This window comes from Puccinia triticina, chromosome 7A (assembly GCF_026914185.1).
Source record: "Puccinia triticina chromosome 7A, complete sequence".
NCBI lineage: Eukaryota > Fungi > Basidiomycota > Pucciniomycetes > Pucciniales > Pucciniaceae > Puccinia > Puccinia triticina.
Window position 1 is genome coordinate 3,976,874 of NC_070564.1, and position 22,179 is coordinate 3,999,052.

At 46.0% G+C, this 22,179-nt stretch overlaps 4 protein-coding genes across 4 annotated transcripts; 3 read left to right on the plus strand and 1 right to left on the minus strand.

The window, feature by feature from the left end:
• Window positions 1-813: 813 nt before the first annotated feature.
• On the plus strand, window positions 814-1,538 carry PtA15_7A449 (uncharacterized protein; the record flags this gene model as incomplete). Its single annotated transcript, XM_053171056.1, has 4 exons — window positions 814-867; window positions 946-1,032; window positions 1,136-1,311; window positions 1,391-1,538. The coding sequence occupies 4 exons, from the start codon at window positions 814-816 to the stop codon at window positions 1,536-1,538; spliced, it is 465 nt and encodes a 154-aa protein (XP_053022276.1).
• Window positions 1,539-1,698: 160 nt separating this feature from the next.
• PtA15_7A450 (uncharacterized protein) lies at window positions 1,699-2,148 on the minus strand (the record flags this gene model as incomplete). The annotated part of the gene is made up of 1 exon (XM_053171058.1): window positions 1,699-2,148. One exon carries the CDS (start codon window positions 2,146-2,148, stop codon window positions 1,699-1,701), a length of 450 nt encoding a protein of 149 aa, XP_053022277.1.
• Window positions 2,149-5,176: 3,028 nt separating this feature from the next.
• PtA15_7A451 (uncharacterized protein) lies at window positions 5,177-9,727 on the plus strand (the record flags this gene model as incomplete). The annotated part of the gene is made up of 20 exons (XM_053171059.1): window positions 5,177-5,515; window positions 5,600-5,702; window positions 5,783-6,001; window positions 6,079-6,103; window positions 6,184-6,440; window positions 6,528-7,005; window positions 7,075-7,213; window positions 7,307-7,474; window positions 7,542-7,623; window positions 7,683-7,752; window positions 7,819-7,960; window positions 8,044-8,145; window positions 8,229-8,376; window positions 8,446-8,520; window positions 8,608-8,625; window positions 8,703-8,865; window positions 8,929-8,960; window positions 9,033-9,344; window positions 9,429-9,443; window positions 9,537-9,727. The coding sequence occupies 20 exons, from the start codon at window positions 5,177-5,179 to the stop codon at window positions 9,725-9,727; spliced, it is 3,078 nt and encodes a 1,025-aa protein (XP_053022278.1).
• A 2,220-nt stretch (window positions 9,728-11,947) lies between these two features.
• PtA15_7A452 (uncharacterized protein) lies at window positions 11,948-12,460 on the plus strand (the record flags this gene model as incomplete). Its single annotated transcript, XM_053171060.1, has 3 exons — window positions 11,948-12,131; window positions 12,216-12,310; window positions 12,413-12,460. The coding sequence occupies 3 exons, from the start codon at window positions 11,948-11,950 to the stop codon at window positions 12,458-12,460; spliced, it is 327 nt and encodes a 108-aa protein (XP_053022279.1).
• Window positions 12,461-22,179: the final 9,719 nt, after the last annotated feature.

The window sequence follows — 22,179 nt, forward strand, 5'->3', positions numbered from 1 at the left end:
TTCATAGACGCTTGTGGCTGATACGATCTATGTAGTAACTACCGCAAGAGAAACATGGATTAAGCTTTGCAAAAGTAGAGGATGTATTTTTATTAGTACTTCGAATGAAAGATGTTAACACCTACTGTAGGTGTCAGAAAAACAGCCCCCCCCCCCACAGTGTATGACCTACACTGCTGTAGGGAACCTCCGAATGGAGATGCTTAATTATTTACAATTTATTGGTTGAGATTGAACTAGTCCAAGGCACCCGGTACCGGTTCTACTCTTTCCTCACCGCGTTGGATCGATACCGGGAGCGCACTTGAGCTTATCACGCTGACGCATCTCTTTTCGTCAGAGTGCCTTCTCTTTAGAGTCTTACACTTCGGTTCTCTTAGCTGGTTGATTGAGGTTCCTCGTAAATTGTAATTGCCATCTTACCACCCTCAATGTTCTCCTCTAAAGTTTCTTTGGATATGTTTTTTTTTGCTATGGAACGGACTTCATAAATACAGTGAAGTCATACCTTCTTAAGCCGCTTCCACACTCACAGGGCTGAAGATCAAGCGGCACATCTGCATCTTAATCTTCAGGTGTGTTTCTGGGTTACCTGGAATCAGATCAAATTGAATAGGATCACGACTGTTAGAGCTGTTTATGCGATGCTTGGAGGCTGGTGCCTTGGAGATATCAGAGATATCATAATCCACCCTTGGCTCGTGATGATGTCATGTCCCCCTTTCGGAGTGGCGTCCCGTGCGCCCCCCCGCATTCACTTCAGAAACACCTGCAGCCGAGCAGGTCGGCATTTTCGAACAATCACACATCACAATGGCGACTGAAGCGACCTTGGATAGACCTTTGAACGAAGCTCATCCCCCAAATGTAAGCATTCACAAATTTTCACAAGCAGATGACTGTCTTGAATATATACCCTTATTACGATTGCTCCATGTGGTCTAGGAACATGGCTTGCAGCTTTTTGAGAAATGTGCAGCGACCATTCGCCACGAGTTGGTTAAGCTTAGACGTCATTGGGACAAGCACGAGGCAAGATTTCTGTTTATTTTTCCTTCTTTGAATCAATCAATACTCCTCTCCCCCGAGAAGCTAACTTGCACCATCAAATTCGACCTTATCATGGCAAGTCCAGCCAAAAATGTTTTCAAGAGCAAAGTCCATCTCAGACCAAGAAATTTCCCGTTTCAATGTCAAGGATGACCTCGTTTTGATCAGGTCGGGTAAAACATCGTACGGGGCTGTCGTCTTCGGGAAAATCAGACTTTCTGCCCTCATGGATGATGAAGGGGAGGGATTCATACATGTCCGGTCAGTAACGTCCAATTGACGTCAGATTTTTTCCCCGCATCTAAGTGTTTTATATTGTATCTATTTGTCGATTCTTCAGGCTACATGATCCACCCGGTGAGGGTAAGCAAGACGCAATTTTTCACTCAATCTTAACAGACGAGGTCAAAGATGGGAATACCGGGCGCATCATATCCTACAGAGCAATTATGAGAAAGGAAGACCCCTTGGTTTGGTTCGATGAGTAGAAAGTTAGGCATTTTATCCTTGATTTTGTTGCAGTTGGTTTGTTGTAATTTATGGTATAGATGTCACATGAGAACCATTAAGCAGTGAGGAAATTTTCTAGACAAGAATTTCTGCGAGTGCGATGACCAAGTCAAGATTTAAATGATACATGGAAATTGATCAATCAGAATGCAACAGGGCAACGACTTTCTCCATTACCAAACGAAGCCTTTGGTGGTCGAAGAAATCGTGTCCCAACTCTCGTCTCAGAACATCCAATAGCCATCGAGCGCCACTTGATTCGAATCGCTCATACCCCTCTTGATTTGCCCACATCCTTTGGACAAAAGCCTCGACTCTTTGCAAAAAAATATCGGAGATGACTCGACAATTTTCGGGCAACTCTGGATTCCCCCACGAAATGCGTAACGTGCCAGGATGAACGGAGCGTTGTTGGGACCTTTGGCTTCTCACCCTGTAAGCCACCAACCCGAAACGCGAAGGGACAGTAATAATCACCATCGAAAACTCTCGAAGGGGATAATATCGTGCCGCATCGAATGTCTGTAGCCATACGACTATCGTAACGCAGTTGTTGAGTTGAATGGTGTGGCGGCTTTTAATCATCATCACTTTTTCCGATTCCAGAAGGTGATCCTGACAAGCTGTAAAATTCGTATAATCTTATATTGAGTATCCGAATTCAACTTTGCAATAAGAGAAAAGTACTTACTATGTAAACCAGAGCCGCAGCTATACAGGTTTGACCAACGGGAAATACGCTTGAAAATAATCCTTTCAAAAGAGTGATCGAACCAAGTGACTCGCAGAGTTCAAAGTCGGGAGAAAAAATGGAGAAGAGGAAATAAAACAGCTGCCTGAGCTGGAACTAATTAAGGGTTGATTATAGGGGTGGGTGAATAGACTATGCAAGAGAACCTTTCGAACGAGAACTGCGACTTTGAATTATGATGCAGATGGCAAGATGAGGTCCAACACAAGTGTATTTTATACAAAATTCTCCAAGCCTTCATGATTGGCTGTGTCGATGTTGGTACACTGGTTGCTCGCGCAAAACAAAGGCACAGCTCCCATACGAAAGAGTTCATCGCTCAGTAGCTCTTACTTTTGAACACTGCGCAACGCACATCGGTTGGATTTGAACGTTTTGCCAGGGGAGAAATGCTGCATTGAAGTTCAACCGCGAAAGGTCCTTTGGCCAACTGCTCACTCCGCACTCGCCTTTGTTTTCCTCTGGCAACGAAGACTATTCAGGAAGGGAGTGTTCACCCATTGTTCAGCGTCACAAACTCAATGATCCCGATCCAGGAAGCTGCAGAAAAGAAATGACCATTGTCGGTTGAATTTGTAGCAGTTCAGACTCCGACGATTCCGGATGCTGCGCAATCCAAGTTTTCCAATCTTGTGAAATATCACACGAAATGGTGTGATACCCGCGAGTTTTCCCCGGGACCGAGCCTCTCGAACGGAGGGGGGGACCCCCACGTCCCGAAGGGACTCACCTCTTTCGGAGGTCGCGCTTCGCGCCAGCCCAGGCTGTACCAGGGCCCTCCGAAGTGGGGGACTTGTACATAAGTTAGGGGCGCTGAGGACCCAGTTCACCACGGAAGAAGGACAAGCCCCGAATCCGTTTCGCTCCCGATTTCTTGAAGCTCGCAGCTCGAAGGGGACAGGGAATGCACGCTCAACAACATGGAAGACAATCCCCCGGATATCCCAAATTCGTCATTGTCTCTCGATCTAAGCCCGTCTGTCTCTCCATCTCCCAATCTCATCAGAAACTTCCATGGATGGTCACTAGTGAGCAGGCTCTCCATTGCAATCTCTGTTCCATGTTGATGACCCGGTACTGAATGAATATTTGTGGTTCTTTTTCAAGCTCCTTGATCGAACCTCCTGATCAACTCGGCACACAAAAACCCTGTCGGCCACCACCACCAACTCCATAATTCACTTACCTCAGTCGCCCACACAAGCTCAGACCAGATAGGACCAGATGTTCTTTCGAATGAATGTTGCGCAGCAAAATTGACCGGGTTGTGTAATTATTGCACATCCACTTGCACGCATTGATTTGATCGACAAGCTTGATCACCAACAATGAACTGGCACTTCCCTTTCCTTTCAGCGTTCCCCTCAACTCAAACAACACTCCCAACAGTCATCTTCAGTGATCTTCGTGCGGCGTGGTTCAGTTCAAAGCCGAATCAGGGAGCCTGGCGCCAAGAATTCCCATCGTTATAACATCAAGCGTTCCTTCGTGAGCCGACTCCCTCCGCGCCGAAACAGCTCACACCGACGACTGTCACAAATCATCACTGCACACTGAAGCAATGGTATGTTGGTCGACCTGCGAGCTTTTTTTTCTAAACCGTTGAGTTTTCAAGTATTCATTTTCAGCACACGGCGTGGGTTTTTTATAGTCAATCGGGAAACACGCCAAACAGTTGACTTGGCCAGACAAAGCTAGAAAACGACTCCAGTAACCTGCGTTATCTAACTGCCCAAAACCTCCTGTCCCGTGTCCCTCGCACTTTCACCAACATGCCAGTCGCGCGCACTCACCGCCATCGTGGCCCTGGAAACTTGCTCTCAAATATCGGACACCAGTAAGCCAGATAGATGGTAGATCTCGAATATCGCCACCCTGCTGATACACGGCAGTGCTGTGGAATCTCCCATATACCTCAGTCGTTGGCTCCCGTCTTAAAAAACTGCGTATTCCCCTTCTCCGACTTCTGCTAGATCTCCATAGTGGCATGAAGATCTCTCCTTCTCACCGTCCAGGCTCTCTTCGCTTTCGCTATCCTTTCAATCCCGGTGAAGTACAAAAAGAAAAGAAAAAATTGTATTTAGACTTCCTCCTGTTTGCTCCTCATGATTACTCATTAAACTTTCATTTTCTTGCACCGAAAAAATAATAATACAAAATTGTAAGTCTCATCAAAGCAACCCCCAAGATGTATGTACATTTGGGTTAGATGAACGTAAATCCTGACTTTTACACAATCCAACAAGTTTCGATCTCAACTGCGCCTTTCTGCCGTATTGAGCCGGCACCCCTGATAGTTGCTTGTTTTTGTCGGTTTTAGGGGGTGGATTAGAAACAGCTGGCTACTGTGATCGTAAATCCAAAAGATAATTGACAAGGAAAAAGATCATGGTCTTCGTCAACATGTTCTCTGCCCGGTCGAAGAGTTGCAATCGGTTCTGTGGGACTGCGCCACTGCACAGACGGCATTTGACATTCATTATGTATTTGCGCATGTACTCAAAACGTTACTCATGGCGCCATTTCTCTTTACAAGTTACAACTTCGTGCCGACTGGGCATGCTGGAGGGGACTTGGAAGCGGCAAGATGATAACACCTGATGGTGGCAAATGTTAACCGGACTAGTGACTACAGTTTACACGGGCTGTTCTCTGTGGAACACGGAATGGTTTTCTCTGGCCGTTCGAACTGTATGTCAATATGTACAACGAGGACGGTGAGAGTACGCTATGTACTTCGCTCATACCACTTGAGGTGTTTGACGGATACAGAACTCTTCGGCCTTACGCTCCTTGACCCATCGTACATTTAAATGCCCGCCCCCATTTGTCTCAGCCGCTGATCCCCCCCTCAAATCATCGGCCATGTACCATCTATTCTCATCACTATTGTGTTTTATCGGGCTGAGCGCCTTGCCTTTCTCGGTTTCAGCGGCTGCTTCCGAGCGAGGCCCACCCTTGCCGTCCACCCACCTCAGCTTGTCATCCTTCGAGTGGTCTCTTGTGAACGCCAACCGCTCGATTGTAGTGCCGACCCCTTTCTTAAATCAGCCTCATCTTGCCCTCATCAAGGCTGGCGTGATCGATGATCCCAATATTGGGCTGAATGAGGGAACTACCAGATGGGTTGGGGAAGAAGAAGCTTGGACCTGGGAGACAAAATTCAAAGTCAAGACCGATGATCAATGGGCTAAGGCGGAACGCGTGAGTCAACCAAATGGTGAACACGGAACCTAACAACAAAACTAAATCACTCGCTTCACCAACCCTTTGAATGACATCACGCAGTTTTATCTTGTCTTCAATGGGCTTGATACGTTCTGTGACATCCAAGTCAATGGGCAGCGGATCGGCTCCACAGACAACGCTTTTCGAAGCTGGGTTTTTGATGGCAAGTTTGAGCGTTTTGTGGTTTAAAGGGTTTGGTCTATGGTGATTGTTAACTCAAGATGATGTTCTGCTTGACTATAGCCACTCAAGTCATCAAATCTTCCCAGAACCAAACAATCCCACTGTCTCTTAGGTTTGCATCTGCGTACGCCACTGCCTCCAGAATAGCACATGAACCTGGTAACATGTGGTTCCCAAATAAATCGGCAGACAAGAAGAATTCAACCACCCTTCAACCCTTCGAATATAATTATCGTAACTGGGCTCGTAAACAACAATCAGACTTTGGATGGGATTGGGGTGAGTAGAGCAGCCACAAAAATTTCTTCAGTTGTTTAAATTGTTCTGCAACTGACCACTGCGTTTGGGCTCATCAGGTCCCGCCTACCTCCCTTCCGGGCCGTGAGCGCCTTTTTGTCTCTTGTTATAAGACACGCTCACCAGATCTGCTAACTCGTGATCTTTGGGTATATTGACAACAGGATCAAGCCAGCTTACTTGATAGGACTTTCTGCTCCGGTACAGTCCAGCCTTGGGCTTATTGACCAAGGCAAAGCTCATCAGCCTCAGACGAGAACCGTTCATGGAAAACAATCCGTTACCCCAGGCACGACCCCGAAAGGATTATCGCTTCTTGCCGGCAAACCCACCGACAAAAAACGCAGAAGGGCAACACCTGAGACCACTGGTACCCCTTCTCTCTGGGTCCACCGGACAATAATTGATATTTATCGATCAGGTATTTACAAATTTGATGGATACAGCACATGTTGCCTTTGTAAAAAAAATATAACCATCCCGCTGATTGCCTATCTTTTCCCCGCAGGCCAACGTAATAATCTGATGCCTGATCAAGGCGCACCTTGGGTCATCAACATCACCCTCCCGATCACCTCTCCAACACTTGTTAACGCAACATTGTCTGGCGTCATTTCAGGCACCTCGGTTCAACTACCAGCAAAGCAGCTCAGTATACTCAAGACTCCTCTTTACAGAACCTTTGGCCCCGATTATTCACTCACAGTCGAATACATCATCGATCCCAAACAAGTCGAACTTTGGTACCCTGCTACTCTCGGCAGTCCTACGCTATACGATCTTGAGTTGAAGTTACAAGTCGATGCGCATGATGCCTCGTTGGGAGGAGAAGATGCAGAGCTGTCCTGGTGGGAAAAGGTCGGATTCCGCACCATTGTCGTAGATCAAAGTCGCTATACAGATCAAGAGGTGGCAAATGGCATCCGGCCTGGTACTCGTTTCAGCTTCATCATCAACGGCAAGCCCTTCTATGTGCAAGGCTCAAGGTATGTGCTCCTCTCCTTGTGTGTTTCATAATGTCGAGATACATTAACCTGTTTTTATTTGACGGACAGCATGATTCCGATCGATAATTTCGCCGCTCGTGCCAATTCATCCACTATCCGATGGATTCTTGAATCCGCTGTGCTGGCCCATCAGAATGTCGTCAGAATTTGGGGTGGCGGGGCTTATCAGACTGATGAGTTCTACGATGTAAGTTCGTCTCTTTGAAGTGTTCTATGTACACTTTCATGTTTCAATTCTGCTCGCCATTTACCTGTTTTTATATTGCGCTGTCTTCGTTAGTTGTGCGATGAACTTGGCATCTTGGCTTGGTCGGAAAGCGTATTTGCTTGCGGGGCTTATCCTCTGTCCCCCGAATCGTTTCTCGACAACATCCGCGCAGAGGTTTCTGAGAATGTTGCAAGGTTGAACCGCCATCCTAGCACCGCTCTATGGGCTGGTAATAACGAGGTCAGTGACAGTTAGCCCCCGCGGACGTCGTCAAATAATTTCTAAACAATATCAAATTGTACCATAGGGTGAAGGATATTTGATCGATGTCAATAGGACATGGACAAATGGTTCAATTTACTTCAACCAATATGATCACCTCAATAACCGTGTGTGACATGGCGTAATCATGGACTTGAACTGCGGCTTAATCTCGTTTTTCTTTCAGGTGTTCTGCGAGAGCTTGTGTTGGACAACACACGCTCAATATCGTACATCCCATCATCAACAACCCAGGGGTAAATTTCCCTTCTTAGTCTGATTTTCATGTGATTTTATTGACTGTTTTTATTCTTTAAAAACAGTTACCTCTCCCTCGACCCTTACGTAGCTCGTTACTACAATTCTACGCCCGGCGAGCTCTACGGTGACAAGGAACATTACAACTACGATACTTCGGTCAGTTTCAACATTTCGTCGTATCCGGTCGGCCGTTTTGTCAACGAGGTCAGTTCACAAAATTGGGTTGTCCTCTCGATTAATGAGTCCAACTCGCCCATTGATGCGCTTGATATTTGTTTTGGGCGCAGTTTGGATTCCATTCAATGCCCTCCATTTATACATGGGATCGCGTCCTTAAATCTCCCGAGGATTACGAATTTAATTCCACCGTTATCCGTGCCCATAACAAAGTAAATCAGATTGTATCGACTGTCAAATCCACAATGGTGTATTCCATATTCAATTCTTTTTACTTTATATTTTGTGACCGCAGCACAACCCCGCCGAATCTTTGACATATCCATGGCCGGCGGATGACGGCCAAAAGCAGATGACCACCGGGGTGACTGATCATTATCCCACCCCAAACATCACCGGTGAGCATCACACTCAGTTAGCGCAATGGGCCTATTCAACTCAAGGTGGGTGCTCCTAACCTCCGTTTTTTCGTCTCAACAGTGGAGCTGACTAGCAGCTCTACGTTTCACCAGTGTTTCAAGCAGCCTTCATGGCCTCGCAAATCCATTATTACCGCCTTGGTGCCAGCCGCGGTGAAAACAACATGGGTCAGTTTCCGATCCACAGTAAGGCACTGAACATCTGCTGATGGTGTGGTTTTAATATTATGTTCCTGCAATACTTACTTTTTCCAGGGGCCGTTTACTGGCAGCGTAAGTCGTTTTTTCCCGTAACTCTTTGACACCTGGTCATGGGCACATCTAACATGATGGTGACATTGTAAACATAGTGAATGATGTATGGGAAGGCATTAGTTGGTCATCAATAGAATACACGGGTCGATGGAAGGTTTTTCACTACATTGCGGCGCGCGTTCAATCCCATGTCGTAATATCGCCAATATTCCACCAGACAAATAACACCTTGGATATCTATGTCACATCAGACCTATGGTCAGTGCCGCATGGGATATGAAATTAACATTCATTTAATCTAAACCAGTTTTGTGCTCACAGGCAACCAGTTGAAGGCACTGCTCAATGGACATGTAAGTAAACGTTATCAGTTGCTTTGCCTCAAACTACATTTCTCAATTTGACTTTGATCCCTAAATCTGCAGGGTACGACTTCACGGGTCAACAATTGTCTGATACAACGACAAAGAGCTTCTCAGTGGAACCAATACATTCAACGCAATTATACCATGCGGGCGGTCTATCCGAGATGGTCCCTAGTGGACACGCGCCAAACAACGCTTGGATGCACCTCACCTTGACCACCAGTGATGGTAAATATACTAATGAGCAATTCTTCCACCCCGTCGAATTAAAGGATTGTCAGCTGCAACCAACCAAAGTCGAGACTCGGCCAATTGGCCATAACCAGGTTTCAGTTGAAGTGGCGAGTGGCGGAGTTGCTCTTTGGGTCAATGGTATGTCTTCTTTCATCTAGTCCGTGCGTGCATGAAACGATTGAGGGTCTCATCCTTTGAATTCCTGGCCGCTTTCTTAAAAAGTCGAACACCCTCCAGGTAAATCATAAATTGTTTCCAAAACTCGCCGGACAAAACTGTCACTAACCAAGCCACCGGATTTTTCTATCTGTTCAATCTTCCTTACGGCAGGAGTGCGGGGTTACTTCAAAGACATGGAGACAGGCCTCCCATCTAATGCATTCTTCCTTAGGCCCAAGGAAACAAGGCGCTTGGAATTTGTCTTGAAAGGTAAAGACAGCGATCACGATGGCTTGGCTAAAAACCTAGCGTCCCGAATGATTGTTAGGACACTATGGGATAATCAGCACCTTTCTCAATAAATATAAAAGACCGATGTATATTGTTCATTATTCAGCAAGTTTCCTTTCGTTGACATAGTATAACCCTCGTTCTAACTTCACATACCATTTGCATTTGTCCAATCCTTTTGCCTCGTCTTTCAAATTCTTTCACTTGCTAAATGTCTCAAATTTTGACGGGTTTACTTCGCGCACGGAGGGAAACTCGTTGCGCACGGGAATTTCCGTTGACTCGACGTCACGTGACGTCGGGCCCCCCTCCGTGCGCGCCACCAGCTCCCCTCAAAAAACTATCCGCACACGGGGGTGCCGTGCGGTGACAGGTGGCCGGGGTGAAGCACTCCGGCCATCCGGAGGAAACAATCCCCTCGATGACCGGCACAGACCGGTCATCGAGAGGGTATATCACATCTCTCTCGATGACCGGCATTCCGGTCATCGAGAGGACAAATCCCCCTCGATGACCGGAATGCCGGTCATTGAGAGAGGTGTATCCTCTCGGTGACCGGTCTACTCCGGTCATCGAGAGGGATGTAGCCTCTCGATGACCGGTCTATGCCGGTCATCGAGAGGGATGTAGCCTCCCGATGACCGGTCTATGCCGGTCACTGAGAGGGATGTAGCCTCCCGATGACCGGTCTGTACCGGTCATCGAGAGGGATGTAGCCTCCCGATGACCGGTCTGTACCGGTCATCGAGAGGGATGCAGCCTCCCGATGACCGGTCTGTACCGGTCATCGAGAGGGATGTAGCCTCCCGATGAGCGGTCTATGCCGGTCATCGAGAGGGATGTAGCCTCCCGATGACCGGTCTATGCCGGTCATCGAGAGGGATGTAGCCTCCCGATGACCGGTCTGTACCGGTCATCGAGGGGGATTTGTCCTCTCGATGACCGGAATGCCGGTCATCGAGAGAGATGTGATATACCCTCTCGATGACCGGTCTGTGCCGGTCATCGAGGGGATTGTTTCCTCCGGATGGCCGGAGTGCTTCACCCCGGCCACCTGTCACCGCACGGCACCCCCGTGTGCGGATAGTTTTTTGAGGGGAGCTGGTGGCGCGCACGGAGGGGGGCCCGACGTCACGTGACGTCGAGTCAACGGAAATTCCCGTGCGCAACGAGTTTCCCTCCGTGCGCGAAGTAAACCCGAATTTTGAACGCAATCTTTGACTCAAACGCAACACAAGCCTTATCCAAGAAGATTGGAGCCTCCTCGGCAAGTAAAGAGCGAAAAGAAGAAGGGTAGCCTTAGATCTCTTCAAGCAACTTAACTGTGGGCCTTAAAGTGGGCTCGCGTCGGAAATTTACCGACCGACCATTCAGACCACCGCGGTACATATTGATGGCCCTAAATATCACAACTGTGTCAATAGATGTGCATAATTCAGCGCTCACAAGTCACTACTTTGGAGGCTCTGCCTGCCACCTCAGAAGCTACTAACAACAAGCCCCTGGCGATGAGGCGTATCAAATCCCCGTAGAGCAAAAAGCTCAGAGAGCCAACAATTTCGAGGGAAACATGGAAGAAAAGTGAGGGCAATTTTCTCGACATTAAAGAGCCCAAAGCTCTCATGTCAAAAAGTGACAAGGTCCCTCCCAATAGAGGGACTTATTAAGTTAACCAACCATTGACCACGAATTCGAGTACCTCACAGGCGGTCGCTCCCTGTCCTCGCCAAGGCATGTCCTCATGCTTGATCAATGAGGCGAGGCCCCTGTATAGCACGAGCACTCTGTAAGGCTCAGCCGTACCTTTAGCACAGGGACGGGTCCCTGCCATGGCGGCTCGTAGGTGACATCGGCCCCGCGGACCAATTCCACCTCACGCCGTACCTACTCCAGGTAAAAGAACCGTGTAATAAGTGTTCAAAGGTTTGGAAGGCCATACATGGCAGGGAACCATGGCTGCACCCTGCTGCACCGTCATAATGGCACTCTGCCATGGCTGGACCGTCATGGTGGCGCCTGTCCGGCGTCGGGACCCGCCACCTTTTCTCTCGATTTACGTTTACCCGGCTAGGTGTAGGCGTGTACGGACATATTAGGGTGGTACCTCATCTGCAGAGAACATGGCTGAGCCAACGAGGGCCTTTGTGATTCGTCGTCCCTTTCGGCACACTATAAATACCGCTCACAACATCACGTTCGACTCGCTCATCAACAACATCCTTGCCCTCAAGTTGCCCAAACCCAACAATTCCATCCAACTCCCATAGGCTATATCTTATCAAGACCCAAACATGAAATCCGGTATTTCCATGCTTCTGAGCGCCATGCTGCTGCTATTCATCAGTACCCCAATTGGGAGTGCTGCCGGTAGTCCATCACCCAGCCTTTCGCGACGAGAGGCTAACTTGCAGCCGGGACCAGACGAGCGTTATTTCGAGTGTCCAGATGCCTTACATCCCAAGCTTTATTGTCGAAGTGAGACAAACATCTTTGTCAAGACCCTCTCTATGGATTTTGCGTACAGACCGCAGATACTAATTTTCTCCTCCATCCTTTCAGACAACCACCCCGCCGTAAATATAAGGTATCACTTTCATGACAAGGACGTCCCGCTTTTCATCTGTGGCGAAAAGGAAAAGGCGACGTGTTGCAAGGTAAAACTTCTTGTAGAAACTGTTGATTTGTTTTTCACTTGATACAATTCTTGCTAACTATCTATCTTTCATTACCCTTCGACTTCCCTTTGAACCATCCAGTCCTACAACAGCGACTGTCAAGATGCGACTTTGACTACTAACCCATAGGCCCAAATCAAAAGCGACACTGTCCTCGCGCCAAAGTCTCCATCCCTGCTGCATCTACATATGTGACCCAGTACTGCTTACTAGGTACTGCTTCGTCCCTTGTTTTGACATGTGTTTGCATCAACATACGCGCAAAGTTGCATTATTTCAAACATCCATCTACATACCGTCCTCACTTATTGTGTGAACATCAAACCTATTTCCGCATCAAATTGATTTTGCGCAGACGTGTGATGGGCTTACCCAACCAACAAATTGATGACGCGCCAGTCTACCTCGAGGCCTATTCCGAACAAGGAAAAACACGATGAAAATGTGTAGGAGAATACGAGTTGAAATCCTTCTAATGAGAGCGGCGGTGACGGGGGAAAAGCCAACGTCCCAAATTTCAGTGAGCCCGTGGTGCCCTTGCTTGAGGGACTCTTCTGTTACCGCAACAGACAAGTAGAGCCTAGAGGAGCTCCTCCCAATCATAAAGCCTGCTTTGAAGACGGAATGCATGCCGAAATCCAAACACTCTTTGAACAACCCATGTCTGACTAGCGAATTCCCTCCTCGGGGGAGCGAAGCGACCTCCTTCGGACGCTTCGCTCCCCTCGGTGGGTCCCTGCGGGACGGCGTCCCCCCTCCAATAGAGGGACTTAGTTAAGTTAGACCGGTAGTCCGTAAACATATCAGGTCTCCCGGAACGAGGGGCATTGGGTCACCTTTTTGTATTGAACAGCTTACATAGTAGTTCTCCTCTGTTCTGTCTCCCCCACAACAATCTCACTCTTCTGAAGCATTGATCTTTGGGCACAGACTCAAAGTGATTGTGTCAGCTGGCTACGCAGCTCAAGCCAGCGTAACACTTATAAGAATAATTATAAATAATACTAAATTAATATTTCACGTTTTCTTGTGACAGATATCTATGTTATCTGTCACTTATAATATAAATATATAATAGATACATAAACTATATATGTACATATAGTTTAACCTGAAAAGTAGTGAGTATTTGAAATATAGTCCGTGTGAATAATAAACTACACCCGGGCATGTGCGCTACATACAAACATGTCAATGACATTTAAATGACAGGTGTCACTTATCCAATGGTGGCTGAGATATCCTCCCCAACTAGGATTCTCCAGACAACCAACTGCCCCATCCGAGTCAGAGCGCGATAAACCAAGTTCGAGTGCGATAAACCAAGTTCGAGTGTGATAAACCAATTGACATCAATAACCAACCGCCCCATTTGAGCTCGTAAATAATAAACCAACAGTGATCAACCTCCCCATCAAAATATCTAGAGATACCACAACAAGGTAGGTACCAAGGAGGACGAAAACATTATTTAAAGAGGTTACACCAGGAAAATAAAATAGTCAGTTGATGACAAGTGACATTACACCAGCTCCAGCCAGCTACCCACCATCTATCCAATATCTATCCACTATTTACCCCAATCTCCCAACCATCTCCTCAACTTCCAAAATTTACCAAGGAGGTCCTGTTCAGTTTTTGATGAGCCCAACTGATCCTAAGTTCTGTCCAGCTGATACTCAGCTTTGGTACCCAGCTCATACTCAGATTTTCTGCCCAGCTCATACTCAGCTTTTTCACGCAGCTCACTCTCAGAATTGGAATAAAGCCGTTTGACCATTCCTTGCGCAGGTGATGCTCAGCTTTGTACTAGTCCTGGCGCAGCTGATGCTCAGCTTTATACCAGTCCTTGCTCAGCCTTCTCCTAGTCCTGTCCCAGCTGATGCTTGGCTTTGGCCCAGTCCTGGGCCAGCTGGCCAGCTGATGCTCAGCTTGCTGAGTATCAGCTGAGCCTGGCCGGGGAAAAAGATGGGAATCAGCTTGGACAGGACCAGAGCTGAAAATTAGCTAGGCTAGGGCCAAAGCTGAGCATCAGCTGAGCCATGGACAAGGCTGAGCATCAGCTGTGCCAGGGCCAAAGATAATCATCATGTGGCCAGTTCCAAAGCTGAGCATCAGCTGGGCCAGGGGAAAAACTGAGCATCAGCTGAGCCAGGGTAAAAGCTGAGCATCAGCTGGGCCAGGGCCAAAGCTGAGCATCATCTGGTTTTTTCACATTGAGTGCTTTGATCCTGACACCTATCATGTGAGCCCCAGATGTGCTGGTGGAGAGCAGCAGCATTGGAGCAGTGTTGGAGCTGAAAGCAAAGCTGAATCATGTCACTTGCCATCAAGTGACTACTTTTTTTTCCTGGTGTTAGTCCATCCTCTTTTTTGTTCTCCTCAGCTTAGACACACCAAACAATCAACTGACCACTCTATTGACTCAAATTTGTATCTGAAACCAATCAATACAGTTTTCAGTAACTCGTTTGTCTAAACGCTGCCTTCTCCGTCCGCATCTTTGAAGATTGTCGCGATAATTGATAGGTTATTATTAGTAAGTAATAAACCCTTCCCATTATTGCCTTGTTTCTTCTTTTTGTAAGTCTGGAACAAAACCAAACCTGTTATCAGGCCCCAGCCACCTATCTCTGAGGGATCAAAACCACCCCCAATACGTCGGGCCCCTCCTTTTTTTCTTTATATTTATTTCTTTGAAATAAACAAACAAAACTATCTAAAAAACCCTAAAAATTATATATTATCACCCGGTTTAGCTAGAAGAGCTTCGCTCTTGGCATCACCAAGGCTGACAGATTGGACAAGGTTTCACTTGGTTTTATCTTGCACTGTAAAATACTACACCACGGACGTTTGCTCAGCACCTGTTTACGAGTGCCTTCGCACAATCCATGCCAAGGTTTGGTCCAATCCTTGTAAGGTACTGGTTCGAAGTTGGTTTGATGTTGGTCTGATCTTTGTTCAAAGAATGGTTGATTTCAGGCGCAATCTAACCGGATCCTAACTGGAATTGTATGAGATTTATTGTGGATGGTACATGTAGAACATACACCATACCTATGCTGAAACTAAGCCCAACTGTCAACAATGGGAAGTTACATTATCCAGTTTGCCTAGGTGTGATTTAGTTATCCAGTCCTCTGGGGTGTGAAATCCAACATAAATTGAATCTGTGGGTGTCAAAAGAAAGGCTGAAAGTTGATGAACAGTATGGTACCACTTTTTTTTTAATATACTCCTATTTTTGATGTTGAAATATCACTTTTGTGACCAAAAATCAGTTATCTGGGTAACTTAGACCAGATAACTGATATTTGGTCACAAAAGCATTATTTTAACATCAAAAAGAGGATTTCCTTGGAATAAATTGGGGTCCATATTGTTAAAAAACATTATACCTTTCTCTTGACACCCACAGATTCAATATATGTTGGATTTTACACCACATAGGACTGGATAACTGAATGACATCTAGGCAAACTGGATAACATAACTTCCCATTGTTGCAACTGTGATCAGGTGGACTTGATCCACAATATTGACCAAATATATTAATGTTTTGACCTGATTTTTTACCTCTGACACTGTGTATACCCATACCCTGTAGATTGCTCTGATGCATGTTTTTGTAGTTTTTTGGGTCAGCCTAAATGCACCCCAAAAAAATCCCAAAAGCACTCTAAACGTGCGTGTATGGAGTGTGCACTCCAATGATTGTTGGAGTACAGAGTAGAATACTCCAAGTCGGCTGGAGTGCAGAACCGGGGACTCAAGAGTCTTTGGAGTGCACCAAAAAGAACTTCAGTGGCCAGCAAATGTAATGAGTGCCCGTGAGTCTCACTCCATAAGATTGGAGTGCATATCCCCAGCACTCCATTCATGCATGATATTTCTCCTCCCCAAAAGCGGAGTGCAGAGCTGGGAACACCAGCCAGAGCTGGAGTACATACACTTGAACCCCAGTCAAGCAGGGTACATATAAACACCCTGTCTGGCCATCTCGTGGGCTATGTACATAAACATCCTGACACCTCTTGATCACCGGAACACCACGGGGGTATGGGGGAAAAAATACTTCTGGATTCAAATTTTGAGAGGATTCACATCCTCTCGATGACCGGTCTGAGCTGGTCATTGAAGGGGCTCACTCCTCTTGATGACATGTACATGCCGGTCATCAAGAGGTGTGACTCTCCTCCATGACTGGTACAGACCACCATCAAGGAGATTCGCAACTCCTCTCAATGACTGGTCCGGGCCGGTCATCAAGGGGAGTCTCTTGATGACCGGTGTGTACAGGTCATCAAGAGGAGTGAATTCCTCCACTGACCGACCGGTACAGACCAGCATCAAGGAGATTCATATCTTCTCTCAATGACTGGTCCGTGCCAGTCATCAAGGGAACTCCCACCTCTTGATGTCCGGATTGTGCCGGTCATTGAGGGGACTCACACCTCTTGATGAACAGTACAGACCGTTCATCAAGAGGAGGTGTTACTCCTCATTCCCCTTGATTTTTGTCCAGGTCATTGCAAGGAGTAACACCTCCCCTTGATGACCAGTCTGTGCCGGTCATCAAGGGGACTTCCACCTCTTGATGACCGGTCTAAACGGGTCATCAAGAGGGGTAACACCTCCCCTTGATGATCATCAGTCTGTGCCAGTCATCAAGGGGACTTACACCTCTCAATGACCTTTCAATACAGGTCATCAAGGGGAATAATTCCTCTCAATGACCGGTCTGTACCAGACATTGAGGGGAGTAACATCTCCTCTCAATGACCGGTCTGTACCGGACATTGAGGGGAGTAACATCTCCTCTCAATGACCGGTCTGTGCAGGTCATCAAGGGGAGCCTTGTGCCAGGTGTCAGGGTGGGTCTCTGAAGTGGCCGCACCCTGAATGAACAGATACGAAGTATTGTCTAGACAAGCGCTGGCGGGGCGCGAAATAACAAACTGTAGACAAACGTCTATCTCTACTCAACCGTCAACACTGGAGGAGGAGCCACGCCTCTTGGGTAAGAGGGGCCTAGCGGAGCAAAGGTATTGCTGGGATCTAGAAGATCTGTGCACCGGACAAAGGAAGAAGGGGAAACAAGGTGAGCCTCTCGAGCTTACCAAGTCAGAGACTTACTAGTGTCTGGGAGGTAAGGTTGAGTGCCAAGGAGAGGGGAGTGTAGAGGTTGGCGGAGAGGGTAGGAAGGTTGGAGGTTCTGGATGGAGGAAGATAAAGAAGCGAAAAGGTTGGAGTTCAAGAGGTAAAGGCCCCAATCGTTGATATCTCAACAATGTAAGCAGGCTTGGTACCAAAAACTCTGGGGGAAGTTCTCTCAATGAGAGCCTCCCCTACTATATAAAGGGAGAAAGGATCTCTGCGCGCGGAATCCTTTCTTCTCCTAACTTCCAGCCCACTGTTAAGCGGGCATAGTAATCTACACTGCACATTGTGCTACTCAACACCGCGACTTGGCAGCACCACTAGGTCAGTGCTTTGCCGAGTCAATTGCTGCACCTCATTACGGCGGCAGAGGTTGTTCTGGCCGCGTAAGGGGCGGTCCATGGCAACCTTCTGTGCTGTCCGAACTAACAGAGGGTTGACACCAGGCCTCTCGATGACCAGTACAGACAGGTCATTGAGGAGGCAGCACTCGGCATTGAGTGGGGTATGTACTCCACTCAATGGCCATTGAGCAGCATTAAAGCCCAGTACGCCGCTTGATGGCCGGTCATCAAGTGGCGTGCACAGGACTTGATGGCCAGTCATCACTAGTGAAGTACACACCCCAGTTGATGGCCCGTCATTGGGTGGGATGTATACTCCACTCAATGGCCGTTCATCAAGCAGTAGGGCCAGGTGAGCAGCTTATATAAGCCTCTCCGGCCCTTTGATCCCTATTGTCATACAAACGTACAGGCGTACGTTAGTGTGACACGCGTCTATTCAATTCAACAGCTTCAAAACCAAAATAAGTCAAAAAATCAATTCAAAAAATCACTCTATTTTTACAATAGAAAGAAGTCTGAAGAGGAAAAAAATAGTAACACAACTTGGGAAGACAGCAATTCCCAAATTCCAGACCAATCAACAGTACTTCAGAATCAAACATTTGGAGCAATGTTGATTGTAAGTCAGAAATGTAATTTTTTTTATTTAAAAATATTTCTTGAATCAGGGAAACAAAAGAAAAAAATGTGATCCTTCTGGAAAGACATTTTTTTATAAACTTGGTATCTAATTCACTACAAAACAACTCACCAAACCAGAATTCACACCTTGAGTATCTTGTAGATTGTGAATAATCATTCTGAATTGAATCAATCCATATTTTTTTTTCTGAAAGATCCATATGTGCAGTGGAAGTTGGAATTTGGGGTGATTAAACATGCCCCAATTCACTTGTCCATGGCTTGCCCTTAAATCCCCACCAAAAAAACAAAATTTGGAAAATTTGCTTCAGGGAGCCAGTTACGGCACACAAAAAGAATTTGCAACTATATTCCAAGGTGGCTACACCACTCACTTCCAAGGGTGTAAATTTTATATGTTGCCATTTCAAGAATCAACCAGCCAATGGCGGAGCCACTCCACCTCATATCCAAAGCCCATTTCTGCCAAAAAATTAGAAGAGAAATCTCACATCCCTGATAATTTTAAATGGACTGAATTGGGGATTGGCAATACATGCATTCACAAATTCTACATCATTCTCAAATGGAACTTAACTATGAAATTTAAATACAGTCTGCTTCAATTTGAACACAGGTTCAGCCACTACCAGCCAGATAAAAAAGGATACTCTCTTTAAACATCAGCACCATTCAAAGACCCCATTCCGCCAGACACACTTGAAGTAAAAATTTGAATTTGAAATCAACTCCCATGTCAACTCCCTCTTCTTTTTAAATCAATCACAACCAGAATTTTGAGTCTTGGGCAAATTCTTTCCGTAAATACAAGTGAACATAATGATTTGAGCCTGAGGCGTAAATATGATTCTTCTTCTCATAAATTTCCAGAGAGATATCATGCTATATGTTTATTCAACCCTTGAAAATCTCAAAAATGGTGAGCTAGATCACTTCTGGGAGGTTGATTTTGACAATGACTCACAGCTTGTTTGCTTCCATAAATTTTCTTGTAAAGATTTCAGTCACCTTATTTTCATCCTTCATAAGTGTTACCCAATTGGATCTAAGCCTTGTGATGTTTTTGGGGCAGGCTAAATCCACACCAAAAAATTACTTCATCCACTCCAAAAATGAAGTGAACAGTACAGTTGCGCAAGGCATCCTACCATACAGCCTTGCCCGCAACAAGACATTTCAAACACGGGCCGGATCTAAAACTCCGCATATGAGCATTATGTCATGTAAATGACATTTTTGAGCTCTTTGGAGGTTGTAGATTCCAGTTCTATGAGGGCTAAGGTTCCTGACCAGCCAATTTTTTTTTTTTTTTTTGGGGGGGGGGGGGGGGCTCACATTACGGACACTGGCCCAAATACATACTGTAAAGCCATATTTATGGGCTTACATATGCTAAAGCCATATGTATGTATGTGTTACACCTGTAATACCATAGATTAGACCATAGGAGGACCTCTGATCCCGGTGATGACCGGTCAGCCGGTCATTGCAGAGGCAAGGATACAACCTCTTGATGACCGGCTGACCGGTCATCAAGAGGGTTTATCCTCTTTGATGGCCAGCTGAGCAATCATTGACAGGGATACAACCCCTCCCAATGCTCGTCTGTGACCGGTCATCGACAGGGATATAACCCCTCTCGATGGCTGGCTGACCAGTCATTGACAGAGATACAACCCCTCTCAATGGCCAGCTGACCGGTCACCAAGAGGTTTTATCCTCTTTGGTGGCCGGCTGACCGGCCATCAAAGAGGATACAACCTCTCGATGACTGGTCAGCCGACCGGTCAGCCAGTCATTGAAGAGGGTACAGTCAAACCTGTGAAACCGTATACTTGTATAAGGGCATAACCTCCCAAACCACATACTGATTTGGGTCCACCAAAATTTAATTTTGGCCTGTAGCTAACCCTTGTAACCACATAACCTGCCAAACCACATAGCAGATTCTGTCCACCAAGGGGTATGCGGTTTCAAGGGTTTGACTGTAAAACCTCTTGATGACCGGTTAGCCAGCCACCGAAGAGGATAAAACCTCTTGATGACCGGTCATTAATACCGGGAAAAATTAAAAACTCAGACCCTGGAATTCCGGACGGGGGTCCCCCGGGGGTATTTCTTGTACGGTAGGATGCCTTGCGCAACTGTAGTCCACTCCAACTTTCATTGGAGTGAACCATAGTCTACTCCAAATTTTGTTGGAGTGAACAAAATTACACTCCAAAAAAGCCTGTTTTTTGGAGTGTACCCATGATCCACTCCAAAAATTTTGGAGTGAACCCAATTCCACTCCAAAAATATTTTTTCAAGGGAGATTTTTTTTTTTTTTTTTTTTTTTTTTTTTGGAGTGCACAGATGCTTACTCCAAATTTATTGGAGTGGATTAAGGCTTCTCAAATTAAAAAAAAAATGCAATTTTGAATCTGTATAATCAAAACTTGTAACTTTGAAAAATGTATATTCCAAGTTCTTGGGATGGAGTACCAGGAAAAATTTATAGCAGTAGTATGCAGGTTACATGAATCAACCTAATTGAATCCCCCCAAATTTATTTCTGGTGAAGGTTTTTAGTCATTGTAGAAACTGAAAGAATTGTACACACATCATTTTTGATGTATTTTAAATACACATATGATGCTGACAAAAGGTTTTGTTCCTCTTTGAGAACCCTGAATTCTTTCACTAGAATATTGTGTAAAACCACTCCAATAAATTTGGAGTGAACGTCTGTGCACTCCAAAAAAATGAATCATTTTACTTTGGAAAAAATATTTTTGGAGTGGAATTGGGTTCACTCCAAAATTTTTGGAGTGCATCATGGGTACACTCCAAAAAACAGGCTTTTTTGGATTGCAATTTTGTTCACTCCAACAAAATTTGGAGTAGACTATGGTTCCCTCCAATGAAGGTTGGAGTGGACTACTGTTCACTCCATTTTTGGAGTGGATGAAGTAATTTTTTGGTGTGGATTTAGCCTTCCCCATATTTTTCTATGATCTGTTCATGTAACAGCTAACCTTGAAGAATCAGACATCCATCTTGCCAGCAAAAAATATTGTGGGTTTACCCTGTTAACCAAGGTGATCTTCTATTCTTATTCAATTCCCTTGTGTAATAAAGCATGTCTGCTAGTTGCAACCTGATGGTAAGTTTTCTGCTTGCATCTTTTTCATTTGTTCTTGCTACCAAGCTCCTGAGAAACCTTGTCATGTTTGCTCTTGTTTTGGGTAGGCTCCTTCAAATGTTGAATTTTGGCCAAAGAAAACTCCAGCTGATGTTCTTGGAATTCTTGCAGAGGTGATTTCTTGCAGGCCATTTACGCAAAATGTCAAGCAGAACCAATATAGCATCTGCAGGTGGGACAACTGGCATGGGAAATTGTCAGCCGGGCTAGTATAATAATTTAGAGCCTGGCTAACTAATCTAGCTGTGTCATTAACTCTACATGCTAACTGCAGCGCAGAGCACCAAGCAGTCACTAAATTCAGCCGGCCTTAGCGACTACGGCCTAAGGAGCAGGTGACAGAACTCCCGCCAAAGGAATTGGCCAGAGAATAAAGCATAGAACAAGTTAAAAACCCGTTCTCAGGCCAAGAGAACAGGTTGCAAGACATTCTCCAGTTCAATCAAACTAGGAGAAACGTCAACAGAAGAAGTGATGTGAAACGGCCGGAGAAGTGTAGTAGTAAAGTGAAC